This window comes from Azolla caroliniana, unplaced genomic scaffold (genome assembly GCF_043228905.1).
Source record: "Azolla caroliniana isolate FFs.n. ecotype wild unplaced genomic scaffold, voAzoCaro1.0.p SCAF_20, whole genome shotgun sequence".
Taxonomy (NCBI): domain Eukaryota; kingdom Viridiplantae; phylum Streptophyta; class Polypodiopsida; order Salviniales; family Salviniaceae; genus Azolla; species Azolla caroliniana.
The window spans coordinates 2,094,837-2,119,295 of NW_028230455.1; the positions used below are offsets into that span (position 1 = coordinate 2,094,837).

The 24,459-nt window shown below is 37.2% G+C and overlaps 1 protein-coding gene across 1 annotated transcript; it reads left to right on the forward strand.

The window, feature by feature from the left end:
- Positions 1-17,321: 17,321 nt before the first annotated feature.
- Positions 17,322-22,109, forward strand: LOC147850778 (NAC domain-containing protein 12-like). The gene is made up of 4 exons (XM_087335400.1): positions 17,322-17,409; positions 18,007-18,183; positions 20,414-20,826; positions 21,255-22,109. The coding sequence occupies exons 2-4, from the start codon at positions 18,012-18,014 to the stop codon at positions 21,960-21,962; spliced, it is 1,293 nt and encodes a 430-aa protein (XP_087191526.1). The 5' UTR covers positions 17,322-17,409; positions 18,007-18,011; the 3' UTR covers positions 21,963-22,109.
- The last annotated feature ends 2,350 nt before the right edge of the window (positions 22,110-24,459 follow it).

Genomic DNA, 24,459 nt, shown 5'->3' on the forward strand with positions numbered 1-24,459 from the left:
TAAGAGAATGAAAATCTCATCGCAAAACATTGATTTGATATGTACTCCACAGTGTGGTCAGCCCTCTTGGATGGTTGTGAAACGTGGATAAATGTGGAGTTTGTTGTTACTTAGCAATGGATCGGTTGGGTTTGTTGTCAATTCGATTTGAATTCGGTCTTCTTGAGCAATACTCAGAGAGGGTCTGAAGATTGCTGATTCAGTCGTGGACTTTGACAATTCTATGATTTTGGGAAGGGTTTTCAAGTCAGCTCTTGTCGAATTTTCTGGTCCGTTTCTCTGTTGCAAAACTTGATGGAATGCTCTGATACCACTTGTTGGCTTTTGTGGTGGAATACGTATATGCATGGAAACCTATAGATGGACTTGGTTAGAGTTAAGCAAATTAGACAGAGAGCTTGAAGGTATGTTATGCAAGACTAACTTGCAATAGAGGGTGTATATACAATATACATGGTGGAGCAAAAGAGCAAGCCTTGTTATTCTTGGAAGGCTTACCTCCTATTTTCTACCAATGCACAACATAGCTACACTCGTATGTTGGGCCATATACAAAGGTAGAGGGCTAAGCCTTTTATCCAAGCAAAAATGACATTTTTCACTTTTGTATGTTGTGATGGTAGTATTTCATCGATGTCAAGTATTTCACATACTGCGTACCTCTAATTAATTTAGTAACTAACAGTGATGAAGAGCTATTGAATGAATTGCTTAAAGAGTGGAATGAATTACTTAAGAGTAGAAAGGTGAGAAGATTCAACAAAGAGTAAAACGTAATTAATAAACGGTGGTGCTTAACTATAATCACCATTGTTGTCTTACATAAAAACCCTTCTCCTAATCCTCTGAATCACTACGCGAACGGAAATATTAGAAAGCACTCTATAGCTGCTGACTATTCTTTACAGCAACCACATTAGGTGGTTTGACCAAATTCCTATGTTGCTCTTAGTTTTTTGATTAATCCAAAAATGCTAAAATTTTATCTAATAAAAGGAAGTAAAAGGTACGGCCCTTTAAATTGTTGGGGAAGACAACCAAGAGGATTTTCCTTTAAACCACCCTAAAAATGGTGGATATATGTTGTCCATAACAAGTGAATCATTGATTTCTATCAAGGATATCTTGTGCAAAGGGTATGGGCCATGGCTAGTTCTTATTTGTTGTAGGTGAGATCAAATTGGAAGTATACTAATGATTAAGAACACCCTTTGTTTTAAGCGGTAACATTTAATTCAGAAGTTTAATAAGTCTTTCCTTCCATCGTTCCCCAAATCTGGCGATGCATGAGGTAGCATTTTTATGAGCAAGCACGCGAAAGGAGGTAGTATATAGATCTTATGAAACAATAGTGCATCCATCTAGTTTGTTCTACCTAGCCACATGTACGTATCACGTGTTGAAGGGGGCCTATCTAGTACGTAAAAAAGGTGTTTACAAGGGTGTAAGGCATCTAATTCGTTTAGCACGCCTCGCTACCCGTTTTTTGGTTTGGACATATAAACTGGAGTTTTAGTGGGGAGCGGGGGGGGGGGGTGATGATTTGTTTTAGTTGTTATAAGAACTAAAATATGCGGTTTCTTTTCCATATCATATGATAAAAAAGCAAGGGAGGCGCGTGTATGGAATTATTAAGAAAAGGTGGAGTTGTATATGAGGAGTGACTATATTAGAAATGGGGGAGGGGCAAAGGAGTTCTACATAGCGGGAGGGGTATGTGAGGAAATAGAGGGGGAAATAGGGTGGGGCTCATTACAAAAAAGAGGAGGGGTAAGTTAAGAAATTTTCGAAAGTGGGGGGGAGGGGTATAGAACAAATTCAAAGAAACTGTGGAAGGGGTTTCGTGTGTGAAATCAATGCACCTTTGACTAAATATGATTTGATAGGCACATTCCAATATACCTGCGTGATCCCATGACGGGATACATGTAGAAGTCTTGTCCATAAGGCTTGATCAAGAAATTATGTATAAAATTAACTTGAACTCTATGCTTTCTTCTCTATCACAAAAGAGCTCTAAGTCATTCATGTAATTTGCAATTACGTTAAATGAGACTCAAAGTTGCTTATGCTACCATCTATAGTACACAAATTACGATTGCATTTGGGGCTTTTAACGTAGAAGCTTCATATCATTTGCATGTTAACGGTGGTATCAATCATACAAGGAGTGAAACCCCTCATTAAACTCGATAGCAATAGGATTATAGCTCGTTACGAATCACTAACAAAAGAATCGTAATGCTGTGACAGACAGAAAAGAATAGGAAATACTATAACCTATATTGTACTCGTGTAGTCATTACTCAAAGCCATGTGCAACTCATGAAGTTCCCCGTTTAACTTTTGATACTAACCATTCGCGCATCTGTAGCCAAAACTCAAGAACTTACTAGTACATATACAATTTATTTTTCCATAACCAGATAAGGTGGATTTCCATATTGGGCTCAAATGAACGTCGCTTTTCATTAGATTTCAAAAACCTGAAAATGGACATACGGCACCATGTCCAAATCTTTTATGAACGGACGGATATTGTGCTTCTATCTATGTACAACCGGATAGATGTTAGTATAGAATGTACATAAATGGTCAAAGCATTCCCGCACAATAAGTGAGCCCTATGAGTATCCTGTTACCAAGAAGACTTGATCCTCAAATCCTAGTGCTTTCTTTTGGCCCAAGGAGTGATGACCGTCTTTTGATCTTGATGTCGGTGCCTCCACCATCGAAACCTAAATCTTGATGCATACATATTCGTTTTCATTGATTCATGTGTCTCGACTTTAGTTGATGCACAGATATTTGATGTAGACAACCGAACATCAGAAGAATCAAGTATCTCGAAATCAACTTCGTGCTTATCATCATTAGCAATAGCATCTTTTGGTGCCACTGCCAGAAATAGCTCTTCAAGCTCCGGAAACACCATTGTTGATGCTAAACTTTGAGCTTGTATTGGGTCATGAATTAAAATATTCTCTGCAGGCAATTCTGCACAGCATGAGGTGTAACTCGAAACCAGGGATTGGACCTGAAAGGAATAGAAAGAGATTCTTCAGAAATACAATCGGCCAAAAATAAATTCAACAAATACAAATTCTTTGCAACTTGCCCTCATCAAAGAATGGATTCCTACATGTCACGCTACCCAATTCAACAAAGGTTTTAGGTTGAAAACGATGCTTACCAAAGGATGAAAAGCCGCAGCATTCTCACGAATTACTCCGATAAGCTTCAGCTGCATGGCAATCAACACTTTGCTGCACAGAGATTTTGATAGCTCCACCAGTTTATTCCTTAAGCGAAACTGGTTCTGGTCCAAAGATTGTAAATGCTGACAGAGGAAGGGCTCTATGTATGTTTCATAGATATAGTCTGTACCCTGAGAACAATGATAGTGTAACAGTTATTAGTTCATGAAACATCTAACACTTTTTGAGCCCTACAATGATCAAATTTTGATTATGACTAAACATGTGACTTCCAACAAACTATGACTAACAGAGACATGTACTGCGGAACTCGCTTGGATCGGTTTAATGTTCTTTATTAGTATTTAAAATCACTTGATCGGGCACAAAAAACGAATCGTTGTCCTTGTGAGAAATATGATAATCGATTCTAAGTTACATTCCTTCTCGCTTCCGTAAACAGTGAAGAATCCATAACGATGTGTAACTCTTTTAATACAGCCAAACATTTGCCTCATTCACGTTTCAGTATAATGACTATAACCTACGTTTGTGTCTGCTCCTACCTTTGTATTTGGCAGCCATAGATAAACTATGAGAGCTACTTTACTTCCACTATAGAATGGTACCCTGCATAGGCAACATACAGAGATTAATGCATGTCCAAAACTACCTTACTTCCATAGAATTCCGATGGATAAATACCATGATATAAACGTGTCTGCCACTCTCTCAACTCCAGTAAAAACGGCCATGATCATCCTGCAAGTAAAAACGGTCATTGTCATATGTTTAGCGCGAGCGAGAGGGAGTGATTAGAATCAAATACCAAAAAACAACAAATCAACATAGCAGGCTTCCAAGAGATAAGAGATTTAGGAAAAAGGCAGCACATATAAAACGAAGTCACATCTAATCATCAAAACTTATGTCTCACTTGACATGCATAGATCATATAAGAGAACAAAGTAGGCGCTTATGCTCCATAAATTTTGAGATTCAAGGATAACTGATTAGGAGGACCAAACATATTGCCGTAATATAGGCAGGACAGCTTTTCTCCATTACATGGTACAAATCAAGAGACTTATTTCATACCAATATCGACACCATGTCCGCAAATGCTCGAATTTCGGCTTGCTAGAATTAAGCGCTGCGAAGCACATGCAAGCTGGATACAGGTATCCAAAACATATACTGAGAAAACAAAAGAACACAAATAATCAGCATATGTTTATGGTTGCTCAAGGTGAGCAAGTTCGAGCCAAAAACCAAATATTTAGATTCAAAGAATTTCCAATCATTGGTTCAAAAATAGAATAGATTGTATAAAAGAAAGTGTAACTTACATACAATTCTCGATAACAAGTCAATTAGATTAAAGCATAGGGAATGTTGGCACAACTTATAGAAAACATGATCTCAAAAATCAAAATTACATATAAATTCTTCACAAATTGGGAGATGTACTCTCATGTTCTCACATATTCATATGAAGAAGGAATGTTGGAGAGTGCGAGAGACGAGCACCAAACGAAAAACACATTTCCGCATCATTTGTTGAGAAATTGAGTAGATTTAACTAAATGAAACTGTGTTGTACAAGGGAATTCTGAGAAAGAAGTCCATTAGCTTCACTACAAATTATGAGCAAAAATGAGAGAGGGATTTCCATAGTTTCAAGATTCACAATTTCTTATCATTTCTTCATAGAACGAAGGAAACCGTGATCTATGATGCAGATTTCTGATGAAATGGAGATGAGTAAAACGCAGAACGAAGGAAGGATTAAGAAGGGGGAGAGAGAAAGAGGGAACTGTATCAGGGAATTCCGAGAAAGAAGTCCATTAGCTTCACTACAAATTATGAGCAATAATGAGAGAGGGATGTCCATAGTTTCAAGATTCACAATTTCTTATCATTTCTTCCCGGAACGAAGGAAACCGTGATCTATGATGCAAAGTTCTGATGAAAAGGAGATGAGTAAAAAGCCGAAAGAAGGAAGGATTACGAGGCGTGGGAGAGAAAGAAGGAATCGTATCAGTTCAAATTCATATTTCCATATCATTTCTTGAGAAAATGAGTGGATTGTTTGAAGTGAAGCTTGCTCAACATGGAATTCTGAGAAACAAGTCCATTAGATTTGCTAGAAATTATGTGAGAGCGACAGAGCAATTTTCATCCGTCCAAGATTCACCGTTCCCTTATCATTTGTTCATAAGACGAAGGACAAAACTGTGCAGGCAAAAGTGATTGTGATTAAACAGGACCTTTCATGAGATTCGAGAATCAAGGAAAAAAGTTAGGAGAAAGAGGAGAGATGAGGGAGAGAGACACTAGCGACACATCGATTCACATTTCCTTGTAAGTTATTTGAAAAATGAAGAGAATTATTCCAGGAAAGGAAAGTTGCGCTCTGACATGGATCTGGGAGCAAGAAGTTGGATAGATTGGCAGAGAGAGAGAGAGAGAGAGAGAGAGAGAGAGAGAGAGAGAGATTCACAGTTTCCTTGTCATTTCTTCACCAAACGAAGGAAAACTGTGTTCTGATATGCAAATTTCTCATGTAAACGTGATGTCTTATAGAAAGAGAGGCTGTGATGAAACAAGATGAGATTAAGGAATCAAGGAAAGAGATTTTGATCTCTCATGTAATCTCACCAGGTGTAATCGAAACAAAGACTGTGAGCTTACATCGAAATTCTAAACGAGAAGTCCATCAGGTAGAACTCATGACATGTCATTGAAGCATAGACTGTGAACTTACATAGGAATTCTGAACTAGAAGTCCATTAGGTGAAACAAGAAATCCATCAGGCAGAACTCATGAGATGTCATTGAAGCACAGATTGTGAACTTACGTAGGAATTACGAGTTCTGAACGAGAAGTCCATCAGGGGAAACAAGAAGTCCAGCAGGCAGAACACATGAGATGTCATTTAAGCAAAGACTGCAAACTTACATAGAAATTCTGAACAAGAATTCCATCAGGTGAAACCCGCAGCGAATTTCTTCTTCTTCCTCTTCTTCTCTTATTCCCAGGAAAGAAATGGATGGAAGGAGAGAGAAAAGCTGGAAGCACTTGAGAAATCCTGCGAAGACAAACTGTTGACAAATAGTTCATGATGGATGATCGAGCGTCAATGAAGAAGAAGAAGACAGCGATGATGAATACGATTGAGATTGAGCTTCGATGACGATGACGATGACGATGATGATGATGATGATGATGATGATGATGATGATGATGATGATGAAGATGAAGATGATGAAGAAGAAGAAGAAGAAGAAGAAGCGGAGGAAGAAGAAGAAGGCGCACGGTGATGGCGGTGGTGGTGGAGATGATGAAGAAGAAGAAAAAGAAGGCAATACAGGCAGATGCACAAACCCTAATTTCTCTGGTGATTTGCTTGCTTGTTATGTTCCCCGTGTGTGTGTTGCTTTCTTAGGGTTGGCGTTGGTTGTTCACCTCCTTCGAATCCAGAAATGAAATGGAATGGGAAACGAAGAGGAATTTCCCTCTCGTCCTTACTACTTACTATGCTATCGTTAAAACGATTCAAACAGAGCACAAAACACGGAGTTGAGCGAAACAGGCTTCAGTTATGTATTATGTATTTTATGCGGTCAAAGGAAACAGGCTTCAGTTTATGTATTTATGTATTTTATGCATGCATGTCAAGGGAAACAGGCTTCAGTTGATGTATTGTGTATTGTGTATTGTGTATTGTGTATTATGTATTATGTATTATGCATGCAGTCAAGGCAAAAACAGTCTCGTGAAAAAACTTAAAAGAGAGAGACAGAAGAGAAAGGCAGAGAGGAGTTTCTTGGATGTATACATAACAAGGATATGGATGCATGGAGAGAATAGAAGCATAAGGATATAGATGCATGGAGAGAATAGAAGTATAAGGATATGGATGCATGGAGAGAATAGAAGAAACTACATATATACTGCACCACCGCACCATGCGTGCTCTACAAGCCCTATAGAGAGACGAAGCAAAAAAATGTGGAGTCGCTCCACAAGCCCCTACTAGCTAGCTAATCCATGAATGTTGCCCAGATTCAAATCTATAGGAGCATTTAGTTTGGAATGGCGCTATTTCAAATCAATTACCATTTAACAAGTGCATGTAATTTAATCTTAGAAGCCTCGATAGTCGTAAGAGATGCGACTACATATACGTACGAAGAGCTACATTGTAAGCGTGGTGAAGCCGAGTGAGCGCCTTTGGGACATATATTATATAACGCGTTGCGAGCAAGCGCGGAGATGTTCAGGAACCGGTGGTGGCGTTGGTGGACCACGGTTCGGAAATAAATCTGATGTCCATGGACTTCTACAAGAAGGGGAAATGGCCGATCAACACCAAGCACAGGTGGAAGATACGGGCAGTGACGCGCGCCACTGAGGAACTACATGGGGCCTGCCCAAACGTGCGAGTCAAGATCGGCGACGTTGAGATAGACCAGCACTTCTTTGTGCAGGAGACGTCCTCGCACCCGGTCATACTGGGAGAACCGTACATTGCGGCAGCGCGAATGGAGACCAAGGTGTTGGACAACGGGTCGGCTTACGCGAGGGTCAAGAGTCAGGACGGGCGTCATTCGGTCCAGTTCCTGACGGTGCGACCGAACCACGAGCGAAACCGCGAGTCCTTCGGTGGCGAGAACCGAGAGGATTTTTAGAGAGGGTTGTCAAGGCGTGGGGCCGCGACAGTTCGGACACTCTGGGAAAACCCCACAAATGTACGATAGAGGCGAAACCGAAGAAACCTTGTACCATAGGTAGGAAGTTTTGTTTCTCTGACAACGGAGGGTGTACGATAGTCGGCGTCGTAGGTTGAGAAAAGACAAGGGCGGAAGAGCGACTTCGGGCGTGCGGAGTTCTCGGGCCCAACGAGAAAATCAACGGAGCCGTGGAGGCGGTCTCCTTTGACGATACCTTGGGAATACTGCGAGAGGTGGTCGGAGAGGGCCTTAAAGAGGACCGGACGATACCGGTTTGTTCAGAAGAGATGTACGAAGTCATCGCGGACTTCAGTCGAGGGCTCGAGTCGGATCGGATACGGTCTGTACCCTGAGAACAATGATAGTGTAACAGTTATTAGAATGAAACATCTAACACTTTTTTGAGCTCCACAATGATCAAATTTTGATTATGACTAAACATGCGACTTCCAACAAACTATGACTAACAGAGACATGTACTGCGGAACTCGCTTGGATCGGTTTAATGTTCTTTATTAGCATTTAAAATCACTTGATCAGGCACAAAAAACGAATCGTTGTCCTTGTGAGAAATATGATAATCGATTCTAAGTTACATTCCTTCTCGCTTCCGTAAACAGTGAAGAATCCATAACGATGTGTAACTCTTTTAACACAGCCAAACATTTGCCTCATTCACGTTTCAGTATAATGACTATAACCTACGTTTGTGTCTGCTCATACCTTGGTATCTGGCAGCCATAGATAAACTATGAGAGCTACTTTACTTCCACTATAGAATGGTACCCTGCATAGGCAACATACAGAGATTAATGGATGTCCAAAACTACCTTACTTCCATAGAATTCCGATGGATAAATACCATGATATAAACGTGTCTGCCACTCTCTCAACTCCAGTAAAAACGGCCATGATCATCCTGCAAGTAAAAACGGTCATTGTCATATGTTTAGAGCGAGTGAGAGGGAGGAGTGACTAGAATCAAATACCAAAAAAAAAACAAATCAACATAGCAGGCTTCCAAGAGATGAGAGATTTAGGAAAAAGGCAGAACATATAAAACGAAGTCACATCTAATCATCAAAACCTATGTCTCACTTGACATGCATAGATCATATAAGAGAACAAAGTAGGCGCTTATGCTCCATAAATTTTGAGATTCAAGGATAACTGATTAGGAGGACCAAACATATTGCCGTAATATAGACAGGACAGCTTTTCTCCATTACATGGTACAAATCAAGAGACTTATTTCATACCAATATTGACACCATGTCCGCAACTGCTCGAATTTCGGCTTGCTAGAATTAAGCGCCGCAAAGCACATGCAAGCTGGATACAGGTATCCAAAACATATACTGAGAAAACAAAAGAACACAAATAATCAGCATATGTTATGGTTGCTCAAGGTTCAGAGCAAGTTCGAGCCAAAAACCAAATGTTTAGATTCAAAAAATTTCCATCATTGGTTAAAAAATAGAATAGATTGTATAAAAGAAAGTGTAACTTACATACAATTCATTCTCGATAACAAGTCAATTAGATTTGATTTCGGTCTTCTTGTCAATACTCAGAGAGGGCCTGAAGATTGCTGATTCAGTCATGGACTTTGACAATTCTATGATTTTAGCAAGGGTTCTCAAGTCAGCTCTTGTCGAATTTTCTGGTCCATTTCTCTGTTGCAAAACTTGATCGAATGCTCTGATACCACTTGTTGGCTTTTGTGGTGGAATACGTATGCATCGAAACCTATAGATGCACTTCGTTAAAGTCAAGCAAATTAGACAGAGAGCTTGAAGGTATGTTATGCAAGACTAACTTGCAATAGAGGGGGGGGATGTATATACAATATACATGATAGAGCAAAAGAGCAAACCTTGTTATTCTTGGAAGGCTTACCTCCTATTTTCTACTAATGCACAACATAGCTACACTCGTATGTTGGGCCATATACAAAGGTAGAGGGCTAAGCCTTTTATCCAAGCAAAAATGACATTTTTCACTGTTGTATGTTGTGATGGTAGTATTTCATGGATGTCAAATATTTCACATACTGCCTACCTCTAATTAATTTAGTAACTAACAGTGAAGACCTATTGAATGAATTACTTAAAGAGGAGAATGAATTACTTACGAGTAGAAAGGTGAGAAGATTCAACAAAGAGTAAAACGTATTTAATAAACGGTGGTGCTTAACTAAAATCACCATTGTTGTCTTACATAAACCCTTCTCCTAATCCTCTTAATCACTACGCAAACGGAAATATTAGAAAGCACTCTATAGCTGCCAACGATTCTTTACAGCAACCACATTAGGTGGTTTTACCAAATTCCTATGTTGCTCTTAGTTTTTTGATTAATCCAAAAATGCTAAATTTTTTATCTAATAAAAGGAAGTACAAGGCACGGCCCTTTAAATTGTTGGGGAAGACAACCAAAACGATTTTCCTTTAAACCACCCTAAAAATGGTGGATATATGTTGTCAATAACAAGTGAATCATTGATTTCTATCAAGGATATCTTGTGCAAAGGGTATGGGCCATGGCTAGTTCTTATTTGTTGTAGGTGAGATCAAATTGGAAGTATACCAATTAAGAACACCCTTTGTTTTAAGCGGTAACATTTAATTCAGAAGTTTAATAAGTCTTTCCTTCCATCGTTCCCCAAATCTGGCGATGCATGAGGTAGCATTTTTATGAGCAAGCACGCAAAAGGAGGTAGTATATAGATCTTATGAAACAATAGTGCATCCATCTAGAGATATGTTACTTCATGTCGATTGCAAAATGTTTGTAATGGATATGCAAGATAAATGGTCATAGTTCCATTTGTTTTAGACCAGATGTACCTATGATAAAAGTTGAGATTGTATCACATTCTTCCACTTAGAACGCTTAGTGCATGTATCATAGGATTAATACCTAATTTCTCTACGAAGAATGCTTTGGCTAGCTCCACATGGGTTGAAGGGTTATTGACACATGGGCTTCAATAGAGACCCTAGAATATCATAGAGACATTACCAATGTGTTCATTTGGTATTCTAATAAAGGTATTTTGGGATTGACTTCCAATCTTTGATCACTTGGGTTCTCAAAAGATTCTACAATTCAATCCAAGTGTGTCTAATGTTTGTGGGGGGTGAGGTGAATGGTTGCAACTACATTTCCTTTGATTAGATGTATCTCTGGCTAGCAGAAAGCTTAGTACATGCCCAAGTATATTCACGACATCATATATGAACATCTAATTGGTTACATAAATTTCTTTTTGTTGCTCCACATGGGTGGAATGGTTTTCAAAAAGCAAACTCCATTGGAGATAATACAATCATTATAAGCATTTATGAGTTCACAAAGCAATAAGAAATAGTTTTCTCCTTGCAAATGTCTCTTTTCCACTATGAATTTTGGGGTAATGAGATTATTTGTTGTGGAATGTTTTTGTCTTTATGTCATACAAAATTGTGTATGTAGAGCCTATTATCATAGTATTATGATAGTATTATAGCTAGAAAGCTTATTCTCCTTGTTAGCATCGTGAATGGGTTTGATCCAAATTTCCATTCTCTATTGGTATGATTAAGCAAGGTGCATATACATTATCCCAGGAAAAGCCCAATCTATATGATTAGCTCCTCTTTAATGTGAGGTGTTTTGCCTAGCTAGTGTTATGATTAAGCAAGGTGCATATACATACATTATCAGAGGAAAAGCCCAATCTATATGATTAGCTCCTATTTAATGTGAGGTGTATTTATCATGTTTTGCCTAGCTATGACGCTTAGGCATTTCTTCGCTTCATTCAAATTATTATGGTTATTCAACATGCATTTATGTTCATTTGGTCCGCATTTAAGTTGGTGTGAAAGTGAAGTTTGGGAGTTTTAATTTGTCCATCTAGGTCATGAATCATGCATGATCATGTGATATGCATTCAGACACATCACATGATATCTTGTACTACTACATATGTTATCAATGTAGAAGTATTTATATAAATGCATATTGTTGCTTTTTTAAGAGCATGTTTTAACTCTTCTGAGAATTAAAGACACTTTAATATATCATAACGGAAAAGGTAATTTTTTGACTAGTTGGTGAAAGTACCCGATTTCACTTTGTGTAAAATAAGAATTTAAGAAAGTACCCTCATGATAGATCTAAAAGCTAAAAGGCCTATCCTTTTAAGAGGCAATGATGCATATTACGAGTCCAAACTAAGGGAAAGAATGAAGAAACCCTCATATCGAGTGATAAAAGTACACAAGAAAGTTCTATAATAATACTAGTTACTTTGGGGTGCAAGTTCTTGACATAGGAAGCAAGACAAATTTTCTAGGAGGGTGTTAAAGTGCCCTTCCTTTGTAAAGGTGATCCAGTGGAAAAATAAGATAATTGATTCTCAGATAAGGCAATTTTTGTTCCAATTGAAAAAACCCAATAAACATAGCTCTTGGATCGCTACTACAAGATAGAATAAGATTTGGTAGTTTCTTTGATTCCAAATATGCCAATCCTTTTATAAGAATATTTCCCCCTTGAAAATAGACATTCATAAGTAAATATGAAATCCAAAGTTATCCTTTTGAAAGATAGGATACTATGAAGGTGGACAGATAATAACAAGTTATTGTGACAGGATTCTTGGTTTAAAATAATATTGCAGACATTTTTCATCTTTTAATGAATTTCTTATCCATTAATGTCATTTGTGTTAGATAGACTAATCCTTGTTAATGAGTTCATTGATACTATGAATCTCTCTCTATCAAATTTTAGTAATGGAAAGGCTACCTCACAAAAATATGCTCATTTTTGAAGATGTTGCCATTTGTTTTTAACAAAGTTAAAGATATCAAAGCTTCTTTTTCTTTTTCTTTTTTTTCTCCAAAAAAACTCCTTCCATTAGTTATAAAATTTTACAAATGAGACTATTATGTACAAATCCCTGTAGGGACGCGATAGTTCTATCTTATGTGGATGCCCACTGACTCAAGAAAGGGAGAGGACGACCATTGTTGGATGAAGGCTATTCGTTGTCTTTAGAGTGGCTACAATTTCACTCCATATCTCTTGCTGTAACCTTGTTGGATGCTCGGGTTGGTTGGAGAAGATCCGTCTACACCGTTGTTTCCATAGAATCCAAAGAGTTATTGGGCTGACCAATTCCAACACAACTTGAGATTTGTCATTAAGAGGAGTTGAGTGGACATTGTCGCTGGTGGAGAAAAAAACCTCTTGTGCTTTTATCACCAAAGTTATCCCCTCTTCCTAATGCTCGTATCTGCCAACTAGGGTCTGCCATGATAGCCAACATATATTTCCCCACTTGATTGAGCCTTACACCTGACATAATTGCAACAAGTGGCCAACCCCCGCCATATTCGATGGGACGTTGGGCAGTCCCACACAATGTGTCGTATTGATTCTACTACATTTGAGCACTCTACACAATTAGGAGAGCTAAGGTTCCCACATTGCCATGCTCCCATCGGTAGTGACTTATGTATTAATAGCCTCGCGTGTTGTTGTTTCCAGATTTTCTGCCAAAACTTGGTGATAATTGTGTGAGGAACTTGAAGTGTGTGTCAGACCTTTGCAACAGCCAGCTCTCAGGCAGTTTGAGCAGCTAGAATGTAGCGACCCAATCTAGTTGTGAATTGGAAGAAAGGGATGGGTTTGCTTCCTTGCCCCGCATAACGATCACGCCATGTCCATTACAAAGGGTCCCAACTGACCTTACATAGCCATGTGTTTTCATGAGTACATATGTGCCAATCGGGTTGTACTTTGATCGGATCAAGATCTACAATCCATTTATGACCAGTATACGCGAGTACTCGAATTGCGTTATTTCGTGTTGGTGTCTCAGTGTCTCGCAATTCAAAGCCTTCGATCCTGTTTGGTGTTCCCCTACCTCTCGGGATCAAAGATCCCTCCTCCTCGTAGCCTATCCATTTCTCCATTATCGTCCTTTGAGTAGCAACTTCCCTAATAAGTAAAGCATTAATGATTTTCGATCTCATAGTCCATCCGCCCCTGATTCCATGGAGTATGTTGGCTTGATCTTGTAGTGGCAGTGACATAAACCATCTCCAACATTCTATACTTTTTCCTGGACCTTCTGCAATGTATCCCCATGACAACCCCTTACGTGATCCCAATAGTTGATTAGATTCATCCTTGATACATGGGTTCCATAGGATACGTTGAATGAACCAGGCAAGTTCGGATCTCGGTTGATCGCACTTGAGCCCTCGTCTAATGCCACACCATGCCTTCCACATGGATGCACCGAATCTATCCTCCAATTGGCAGGAGAAACTAGGTTTGAGATCCATGTTTAGAATCCATCCCGTTTGGGGGGCCCAATTGACCCCTTTTCATGGCCTAAAGTAAGCGAAACATAACCACATTAGTATTTTCCAACAATCATTTCCTGGTTGGAGTCCTCGCACCACAAATTTGGCGAGTAAGGCTTTTGATTGTGAAAGGGGATCAATAAGACCCAATCCCCCTCTCAACTTAGGTGTTGTGAGTATAGGCCACGCCACCTTGACGCGAGTTACATGATCTTCCTTACCAGACCAAATGTAGACTGCATAGGGTATCTTTGATCTTGGACTTGGACCAATCCTCTTGTGTCGGAAGCAAGAGTGGAAAAGAAATTGAGGTCGTCCGTACTCCATTCTTGTGTACCGCTGATACATGTACCATTATTGTGTCCACTGTCGTATACCCTATACCTAGCCATTTCAGGGCATTTTGCGGGTGTGGTTCAAGGTCTTGGCTAGATGTATCACACTCATTTATGGCTGGGAAGTCGATGATCTAAGGTGTGATATTCAAACTACTGCCTTGGTTTGTTGTTTTTCCATTGGGTGCAGTTCCCTTAAAGCTCCGCATTAGGGTCTTAACATGAGTTATCATTCGCCGCTTCCTTGTTTTGTAAGCTTTAACGAGGATTTTCTCTTGTGTGTTTGGAGTCACCTTGGGCCTTTCCTTAGGGCTTAAGAAAGCACTAGGGCAGTGTTCATCTGTGGGGGGGAGCTCAGGTAGTAGATCAGAATGATTGGGGCTCATTGGCGATGAAGGATTTTGTGACTATGGAGTTTTACGTAGGACATGGGATTTCCCCACCACTCGTCATTCCATCACAGCCTTATCGGGGCGTGGTGGGGGAGGCTTCTAATTTCCTATGGTGTCCCGAGCTTCCAAGGTCTCCATGGTGGGATACTTAATGCGTATCATGGGGTAGTTCTTTTTTAAATGACCAAGGTTTTTGCATGCAAAACATTGTCCCGATGCGCCGATCACTTCTATGCGTTGTTCAATCCGTATTCCGTTTTTCCCCGGAATGAGGATCTTGGAAGGAAGTTTTTTGATCTCATGCACCAAGAGGCAGATAGAGGGAGGGCCTAGGTGTTTCTTTAGCCTGTCCGCTAGCGTTAGTTCCTCGTCCACCATCATACCCAAGGAGTTTCCAATAGTAGGAAATAACATGTCTACTATTAAAAATATGGTGGATAGGGAAGATATCAAAGTTTCTATTCGAGATGATTCGTTTTCTCTAGAAATTTTGGGAGAAATAAATTTGGAGTAGGAAGTCTAGTAATCTAGTGTTTACAAGTGATGATTGCACAATTGTTAAAGGTGTTTAATGAGGGCCTACTCATTTTGCTGTTTTAAAACTTATGGCCTCTTTACAATTAGGAGATATAATATAGTGAGTTCAATTTATTCCATTCACTTCCGTTTTTATGTGCAATGTCCTCTTCTTTTGTTTGGGAAATGTAAAAACCCAGAATATAAAGAGTACATTGCTTTTGAATCCTACATAAAAAAGGACGGCTAGAGGGCATATATTATGTATTCAAATCAAAGTGGTTCCTCTACCACCATTTTGGAGTTAATTGTTTGCAATTGACAACTTTGATATGGTATAACGATGTTGCTCTCTCTCTCTCTCTCTCTCTCTCTCCAGACATTTGAGTATGAGCATCACCCTTTACAAGAATGTCCCATCTTTGATCATATTTAATATTTTTTCCCCACCTTTTCACCACAAACTTGTATCTCCACACAGATTTCTTCTTTGTTTACAATGTGCACTCTAAATTGCAACATTCACTAGAAACATTCTTTTGTCATTACCTAACTCCATACACACAAAATGATGAAATCATTCTTTTTTGTCCTGTAGGTCATATTTGACCCTCGATGACAATAATAAAATTTATGCATCCATCTCTCTTGAAAGGAGGCGAGAAAGAGGACTTATCATGTATTCAAAAATATTTGTAATGGAGGAGAAATTGAATTTTGGATTCTCAAGAAATATCTCTTTGATACTAGTTGATTATGGTGTTGAAGTTTGGGTTTGTCGCATTTGTTAGTCCACTTAGAAAGTGTTTGAAAATCAGTAGTTTCTTAAGAAGTTTATTCAAGTCAAGCGACAAACACTACTAGTACTTCTACTCTTCAAAGAAAACCTTCACATCAGCTTCCTAAAATCTCAAGGTCAACAAGTAACAAAATTTACAGTGCTAAATTTTTTTATATACAAGTAAATGCAAGATAACTAGGTAATGGATTCGATCATGAGATGCATTAGCTTGGTTCGTGGTGTATCCCTACATTCCTCATGACTAAGATTTTCTTTACAACACCAATATATCATGTCTTAGGTGAGATGTCTAGACACATATTTCACATATTATATTACATATATGTATTGAACCAAACAACACAATAATCTTCACCCCAAAACAAGAAAACCGCACTCACCCAAACCTTTAGCCCCCATGCATACCATTACTTCCATACGACTTAGCTCATGTCCACTTCTATGTGAGATAGGATGGTTAGCACAAGCAAAAGTAAACATGGTGTAGATGATGAAACAAATGATTATAAATGGTTTAATGACAAAGGTGGTTGAATTCGAGGTGGGGTCGATATAAAACATTACATGTATGTATTACAACAACTAATTGCCAACACTTACGTGTTTAGGAAAGTTCCATCATATAGGAATTTTGTTTTTAATAATAAATCAATAAATCTATTGATGATGGATTGAACACATACTTGGAAAAAAAATGTTATAATGAATTAAGTGAGACCAATTTCATTGGTCAGTGTCTGAGTGCCATCAAATTCCAAGTGAGACTAACTAGCTAACACTTAAAATGATTGATAACACTTAACTACCATAGAATCATGGACTCAATACACACACACACCGTCTATATGTACTAACATATATTACAATTTTTTTCGCTTTTTCTTTTCTTTTTGTCTTGTAGTTGGGAGACATCCTTCAAGTCTCCTAGTAGCTTAAAAGGAGAGAGGGAGGGAGAAAGAGAAAAATATTTTTCCTCCATGTATGTATGTATATATATATATATATATGAATATTTTCCCTCACCATTGAAATCCAAGAGAGCTAGCCTTCTTCCATAGCGACTAGGTATTATTATCTCCTCATCCATTTCCTCATGCTAAAATTTCCTATTCTATATTCTATTTTTGTTTCTCATTTCGATTTTATTTTCTAGTTAGTTATAATTCCCATTGCCGATATTAATTCACACTGACAATTTGAGTACCATAACATTTTGCTAAACATGCATATATGTTTAACTAAATGATTTGGGGAAATTAGGTAACTTGTACATTATTTCACAAATCTCCATTTATATGCTTTCCGTGGAAAATCTAGAGAAGTTACTTTTTGAATAATGCTCTAGTTAGAAAATGTTGAGATTAAATTGGTAATTATGCTTTGAATTACTAAAACTCAAGGCCATGAAAAAGGGCAAATTAGGAAATTGGTTAAAACTTCATTTGCTTCTAATCATGGTTAGAATTACGGAAAGTTGTGAGTATAGAGAAGACAACTTTAGGAAAACCAAGGCAGACTTCATTTGCTAAGTATGATTCAAATTAGAGAAAGTTGGGATAATATAGATGATAGGAATTAGAAAAATTAGACACCTAGTTTGTTTATTAAGCAAGAAAACATATTTGATTTCCTTGGGAGTGTTGACAAAGGATGTCATTGCAGGATAAATGGGAGACGTGGAGAAAATGAAAGTGATGGTGCCGCCAGGTTTTAGGTTTCATCCGACAGATGAGGAGCTCCTCAACTTCTATTTACGACGCAAAGTTGATAAAATATTTGACCTAGACCACATTGTGTGTGAAATTGACCTAAACCAACTAGAGCCTTGGGACCTCTGCGGTAACTTATATTCACCAACGCCTTTATTTATTTACGATGACCATATTAATTTATAGTTAATCTTGTCGACTTTTGTATAAGCTTGCAAGCACACATCTATGCTCATTTTGTGTGCTTCGCACATAGGGTCTCATTAAATTTCGCCACTACATATGGTACTATATCTTATTCAATATTTCTAATGATTGTCACAATGATCAATCATTGAAATTACCATCATTAGACATATTCACATTGAATTATTGCAATGGGTACTTTGTCCTTTACCCTTTAGTTCTTTCTTTTGGCAGAAATGACTCTGAGCAACATATGCTTTTCACTTAGATGAGGGAGAAATGATATTATCGGGGAAGGTTTTTAGAACAAGGGTTCCTTGCATTTGCAATTTAACATCTCTTTCGTTTGCCTTTAACACCTCTTCAAACTCACTCACACAAGTTAGGTGTTGAGGTAGAATCATAGAATCATCACCCTAGCATGAAGATATGCAATGAAAACATAGTGGAGGATGTATAGCATTTATTTCTTGCATGCTCAACTCATAAGGTAATTCATGAGAAGTACGATGAGTTATTAGACGGACATGATAATTTAAATGTCATACTCAAATCCCCACCAAGAAGGGTGAGAACATAGAGAGTTTTTATAATAAAGTAGTAAACCTCCCCTCTAAGAAGGGGTCACATACAAGATGATATGTTTATTTGGTTCCATATGACAGATTTGGCCTCATGGGCAATCAAAATTATATTCTATCAAAGACTCACCATTTCAAAGAAAAAACTTACAATATAAATAATGACTACCATTTCAGTATCATAAAGTAACAATACTTGCTTGTAGAAATAGAAGTATTGAAATCATAGCATGTTTAGCCACTTAAATGAAGTTGGATGTACTAGACTTACAATGGTTTCAAATTGCCATTGCGAAGTTAGCTTGGGTGTGGAATGACTTTATTCACATTGCTATGCGACCATAACCCTTTCCACTACAAATCCATAATTTCTACATATTATGTAAAAAAAGCTAGATGATTTACAAAATAGCGTAATGTTCTGAGTTCTTGAGGTCTCCTTATACTCGAGTATTATATTGTCCAAAACTGATGGACGTTACCCACTCTTGAATCTTCAATATATATTGGTAGTAGTGTATAATTTATTATTAGTAGAAAGTGTATGTCTCAGTGTGTAGATCTATACATATATGCACAAATTTTCTACCATTTCTTTCTAGGGAGACATATTGTTGAAAGACGGAAAATTTGGAGATATTCTTGGAGTTTCATGAACAACTAGGATTTTTTGATAAATTTTCCTAAACGTCTCGATATTGCCTTAGGGAGGTGCTCTTATTGTGTGAAATTTTGAAAAGGATTTTGTAAAGTCATTCTCATTTATACTAATAATTGTGTAGGCACAGCACAATATTAAAAATCATGATAATTGTCAATATTGTGTGATTAACTTTCATTGTTACAATCATTATTAACATTGCCTTTTATAAAGACACCAACATTCAAGCGTCGAGGAAAATCATGTTGCCATTATTCTCTAGAGCACGTGTCAGTTGATGTTTTGCCCTTTTGTAGCAAAACATGTATTAAATTATGTTCCTGTACATTTATGGTATTCTCTTGTAAAGTATTATCCAGTTTCTCATGGCTAAATAAAAATTTGGCCAACTCGTTAAGAGAAAAATACAAAAACCATGTGCAACAGACTCGTTTATCCATTGCCGTAATGAGTTATTCAACACCTTTTTCTTCATTCACTAAAATGTTGAGTTGGCCGAAGTTTTGAGCTTTCTGGTTGGAATTTGGAAATAATCATAGTGAGCGTTGACCAATCCAACATAACTATAAAAATGTGCCATTCTTTCTATCATCACTAATGAGTCATCTACTTTCATAAATGATTCATTATAAGAATTATTTTCAAAGGGCACTTCACTAATTTCTTTTAACCCATGGATTCTAGAAACTGAATCAAGCCCGAAGTTATACTTTTGAGTTTATGTGATTTCAAAGTAAAACATGAAAACAAAGATGATTTTTGATCAAATAATGTGACATTAGTCTCATTTCTTGATACTTTAACACATATCCTAATTTTGCATGAACACATACTAGAATGATTATATTCTATCATAAATGCAACATCCAACCCTAAACCCATTGCAAAATAACTATACAATTTTGATGAAGGTATTTGTGAGTGGTGTACAGAGAAATGCAAGATGGATGTGTCACATCAAACAGAGTGGTACTTCTTCTGCTATAAAGATAAGAAGTATCCAACTGGGACAAGAACAAATAGAGCCACAAAGGTTGGATTTTGGAAGGCCACAGGTCGAGACAAGGCAATCTTCAATAATCCCACTCCCCCCTCATTAGGATCTATATTTGATGATAATAATAGCTCTTTTCCTTGTGGGTCTCACATTGGCATGCGCAAGACATTGGTATTCTATAAGGGGCGTGCTCCTCATGGCCTCAAAACGGATTGGATCATGCATGAATATCGACTTTATGACGAGAATAAAATTTCGTCGTCCACTTTAGCTCCTCAATCAGAAGGTCATGAATCTACCTCCTATCACCGACCGCGTCATTTCAAGCATACTAGTTCTACCAACAAGGTAATTTCTCTTTTTGTATCTTTATCCTTTAGAAATCTATGATTATATGTGGATTACATGTATTGAGTAACATTAGGAATCTATGATTGCTTCAATCTATGGCATATTATGTATTAAAATAATATTTGCATGTACATCCCCATTTTTAGGATTCATAGTTATGCATGTCTACAATGAATTTGTGGTAATGTTAGAAATCTATGATTGTTTGAGACTATGACACTTATATACGCTTATTAAGATTATGTTTGCATGTACATCTACATTTATGATTCATAGGCACGTTATTGCATTAAAATTTTTGTCCTATTTGTTGACACGTTGGGACAAGCTTGTACTTTAAAATATGTTTCATACCTTTTTCAAGAATTTGGTAATTTCACAGTGTTGCTTTTAATATACTTCTTATATGTGTTGGAAATGTTTAGAAATTTCAAGAAGATGGTTGGGTAGTGTGTCGTGTTTTCAAGAAACGTAACTATGAAGAGAGAAGCTCATGTACCTCATTATCCTACGATGTTGTTAATGAGGCATCATCAAACTCAATTCTCTCAGATACATCTAAACAACCAAATGATAATGTTACAACTTTCACATCCAATCAAGAACCTCGAACAAGTACAAACAATGACACCAATAAGAATGGAGAAATAAATTACAACTTCGACCAATCTCTTAGAATAATGACAAAAACTTGTTGCAAGAAAGAGATGGTAGAAGAAGATAATTATCCAACACATGCTATGCAATACCGACAACTCCCACAATTGCAAAGCCCTAAAATGACATCTATTATCAACCATCCTTATGATTGCACCATAGATCCATTTTCAAGTGAATGCAGGGAGAGGAAGCATGCAAATTGCCAAGAGGTGCTAGATGCTTTTAATCAAGCTTTATTGATGACAGAAGATCTCGCACATTTATTTAACAATATGCAAAATGGCCAACATGGGGAGCAATTTAATTGGAATCTCTCTGACAATATTGCAAGATATCATGGCATCGAGGGTTTTGTCAACTTATCTAATGATCCAAAATTTCCCAATTTTAACATGCATCTAAATAGAATAGTGCATACCATTGATAATTATCCATCTAGTTTTGAAATAGATCTATGGAACTTCCCACAATAATCAATGCAATCCATATATATCTAACCTGCATTGAGAGGACATAGAAAGGACAAGTTTATCAAAAATTTACGTAATTGTGAATTGTAATTTGATGATCTTATGGGACATGAGCATTTTGTAAATAATGATTGTATGTAGGATTTAACAAAAAAAGACTTAAGTTTACATGTTTTAATAGCAATTCTATTTGTTTACTTTACCATTGATTCTATTTTGCATTATGCACTAGTGAAAATGTGGGACTATCAAGTTGGTTGGTTCACTTTTAGTTCACATTCTAAGGCTTTAACCCCGCCACAACGCCTAAGCAAATAAATTGAACTTTGCTAATCAATAATACATATTAGTATTTGTAAGGATTTAGTTTGAATCTTGGCATAAATGTTGTTTCCTTTCTTGTTCACTCGGTGAGAATATCCATCTCCCTTTCACACAAAACCATTATTATATTTCTTGTAACTTCAAGTTTCCATATTCATCTCACTTGCATGGTTTTATTCTCAATAATCTAATATAGGTTGCTTTTCCATTTTAGCTAAACATATATATCAATTGTGGGCTAAAGTTTCTGTCACAAACCTCTTGCAAAAAACTTAAATTGCTATGATCAACTTCATAATTCCTAAATTACTAATTCTATAAAAGAAATAAATAATTGGTTTGAGGTGATTAAAGGCCAAAATATTTTAGCATACTTGATGAGATTAATATTTCTTTTAGTTGGTCATAAATTATAATATAATCCTACAACGTTCGTTTCAGAGTGTAAAAAATGATACCGATATGTATTAATACCCCTCCATTGTTTTAAAATTTAAAGTTTCATGTCCAAAGAAGAAATAAAATGTAATGTGGTCAATGAAACTTACTGATAACTTGAGCAAGTATTGTACGTATATCCTCCATTATGGCTAGCGGAACAAGATGTTCATCTTCGAGCACAAGTGTCAACCAAGGATACACCCTCAATTGTCTAAGAAGATGTGAGGAGATTGATAGGTAACATGTGAATGTAACAAAGTGTGTAGTAACAAAGAGAAATGACATATGCATATCAACGATGATCATAACATTCAAGAGAAGGCGTATGAAATAATAAGTGGCTTGGGATTCCTCGCCATCACAAAAGAACCCAACTTGGATTCCTTGAAGAAAGACGGTCAATTGTAGTAGAAAAGGAAAGAGAAGACAATGCATGAATTGTGAGAACATGTGTTGTGTGAAAGTAAATCTTGTTATCTAGATGGGTTATAGTGTAATAGAGTGGTATTACCACAATCCACCCTTAATTACACTCTAGTTAAGACAACCTTAACCATTCTTTAATAAAATCAACCATGATAATGTTAATCATAGTCTATTACTTCTAAGAACCACCAACTATAACTGTTCAACGCAAGCTATAAAAGTTTAAGCTTGGAAATGGAATAATTTGTTTTTACAAGGTGGAGACGATGGGTAGTCCAGCCTTGCATGATCAAGACAACCTTTAGTCTGTTGCACCATCAATAATCTCTACCATTGACATTTTTGCCATTATAATCACAATCAAGACCACCTTTAGCCCTCCCCACCATCTCCGATTTTTGCAATAGGCATTTCAACCATTACATGTTCCAATTAACAAACTTAGTCACAAAATCCCAAGCTAAATCATAAAGGCTAACCTCATTGTTGGGGACAAAATCTGAACAATGAGGTGAGCCTTTTCTGTATATTTTGACCCGTCCATGTGAAAGTTCCCTTTGAGAGTCTTCTTGACATACTTTTACTATATTTTTGGCCCTAATTTGGGGGTTTATAGGCATTTACATTATCTTTGTAACTTTTGTTTATTGGTCATGTGTGAATGTGCCCAAATGGCCTCAAAGTTACTTATAAATGAGAATTGGTCCCAAATCTCATATAATGAGATAAGGACTTTTGGCGGCAAGGGTTTCCACTCCATATTTTTGCACAATTTTCTCTACTTTCTCTCTCCTCACATACCAACCCACTTCCTTAGTCTTGGAGCAATTGATCATGCAATCACATCTCTTTCAATTGATTGATCACAAGACAACAAAGGGTTTTATCTTTTTTGGTGAAATTTGTTTTTTAAACTGTTGATTGCAGACATAACTACTACTACCTTGTCTCATCTCCAAAGCATGTTTGAGATGAAGAGAAAGGTCGTGGTTTTGATTTTTGGAAAGAGAGAATGTTAGGAATTCTCTTTCTTAAAGATTGTGAAGGGACACTTCTTGAAGTCAAGTTTGAAGATATGACCAATGTAGTATGGATGAAACTAAATAAAAAGGCTATCATTTACATTAAGATGGTTGTAACATATGAGATCTTAGTGGATTTAAACAACTTTTGAGGTATGGGAGAAGTTGAAAACTACTTATGAAATTACCACATCTATAAATTAAGTGCATCTCATGCGTATTTTGGTGTGTATGCAACTTGATGAGTCAAAAAGTGTAGTTGAGCACTTATTTGCCTTTACAAGTAC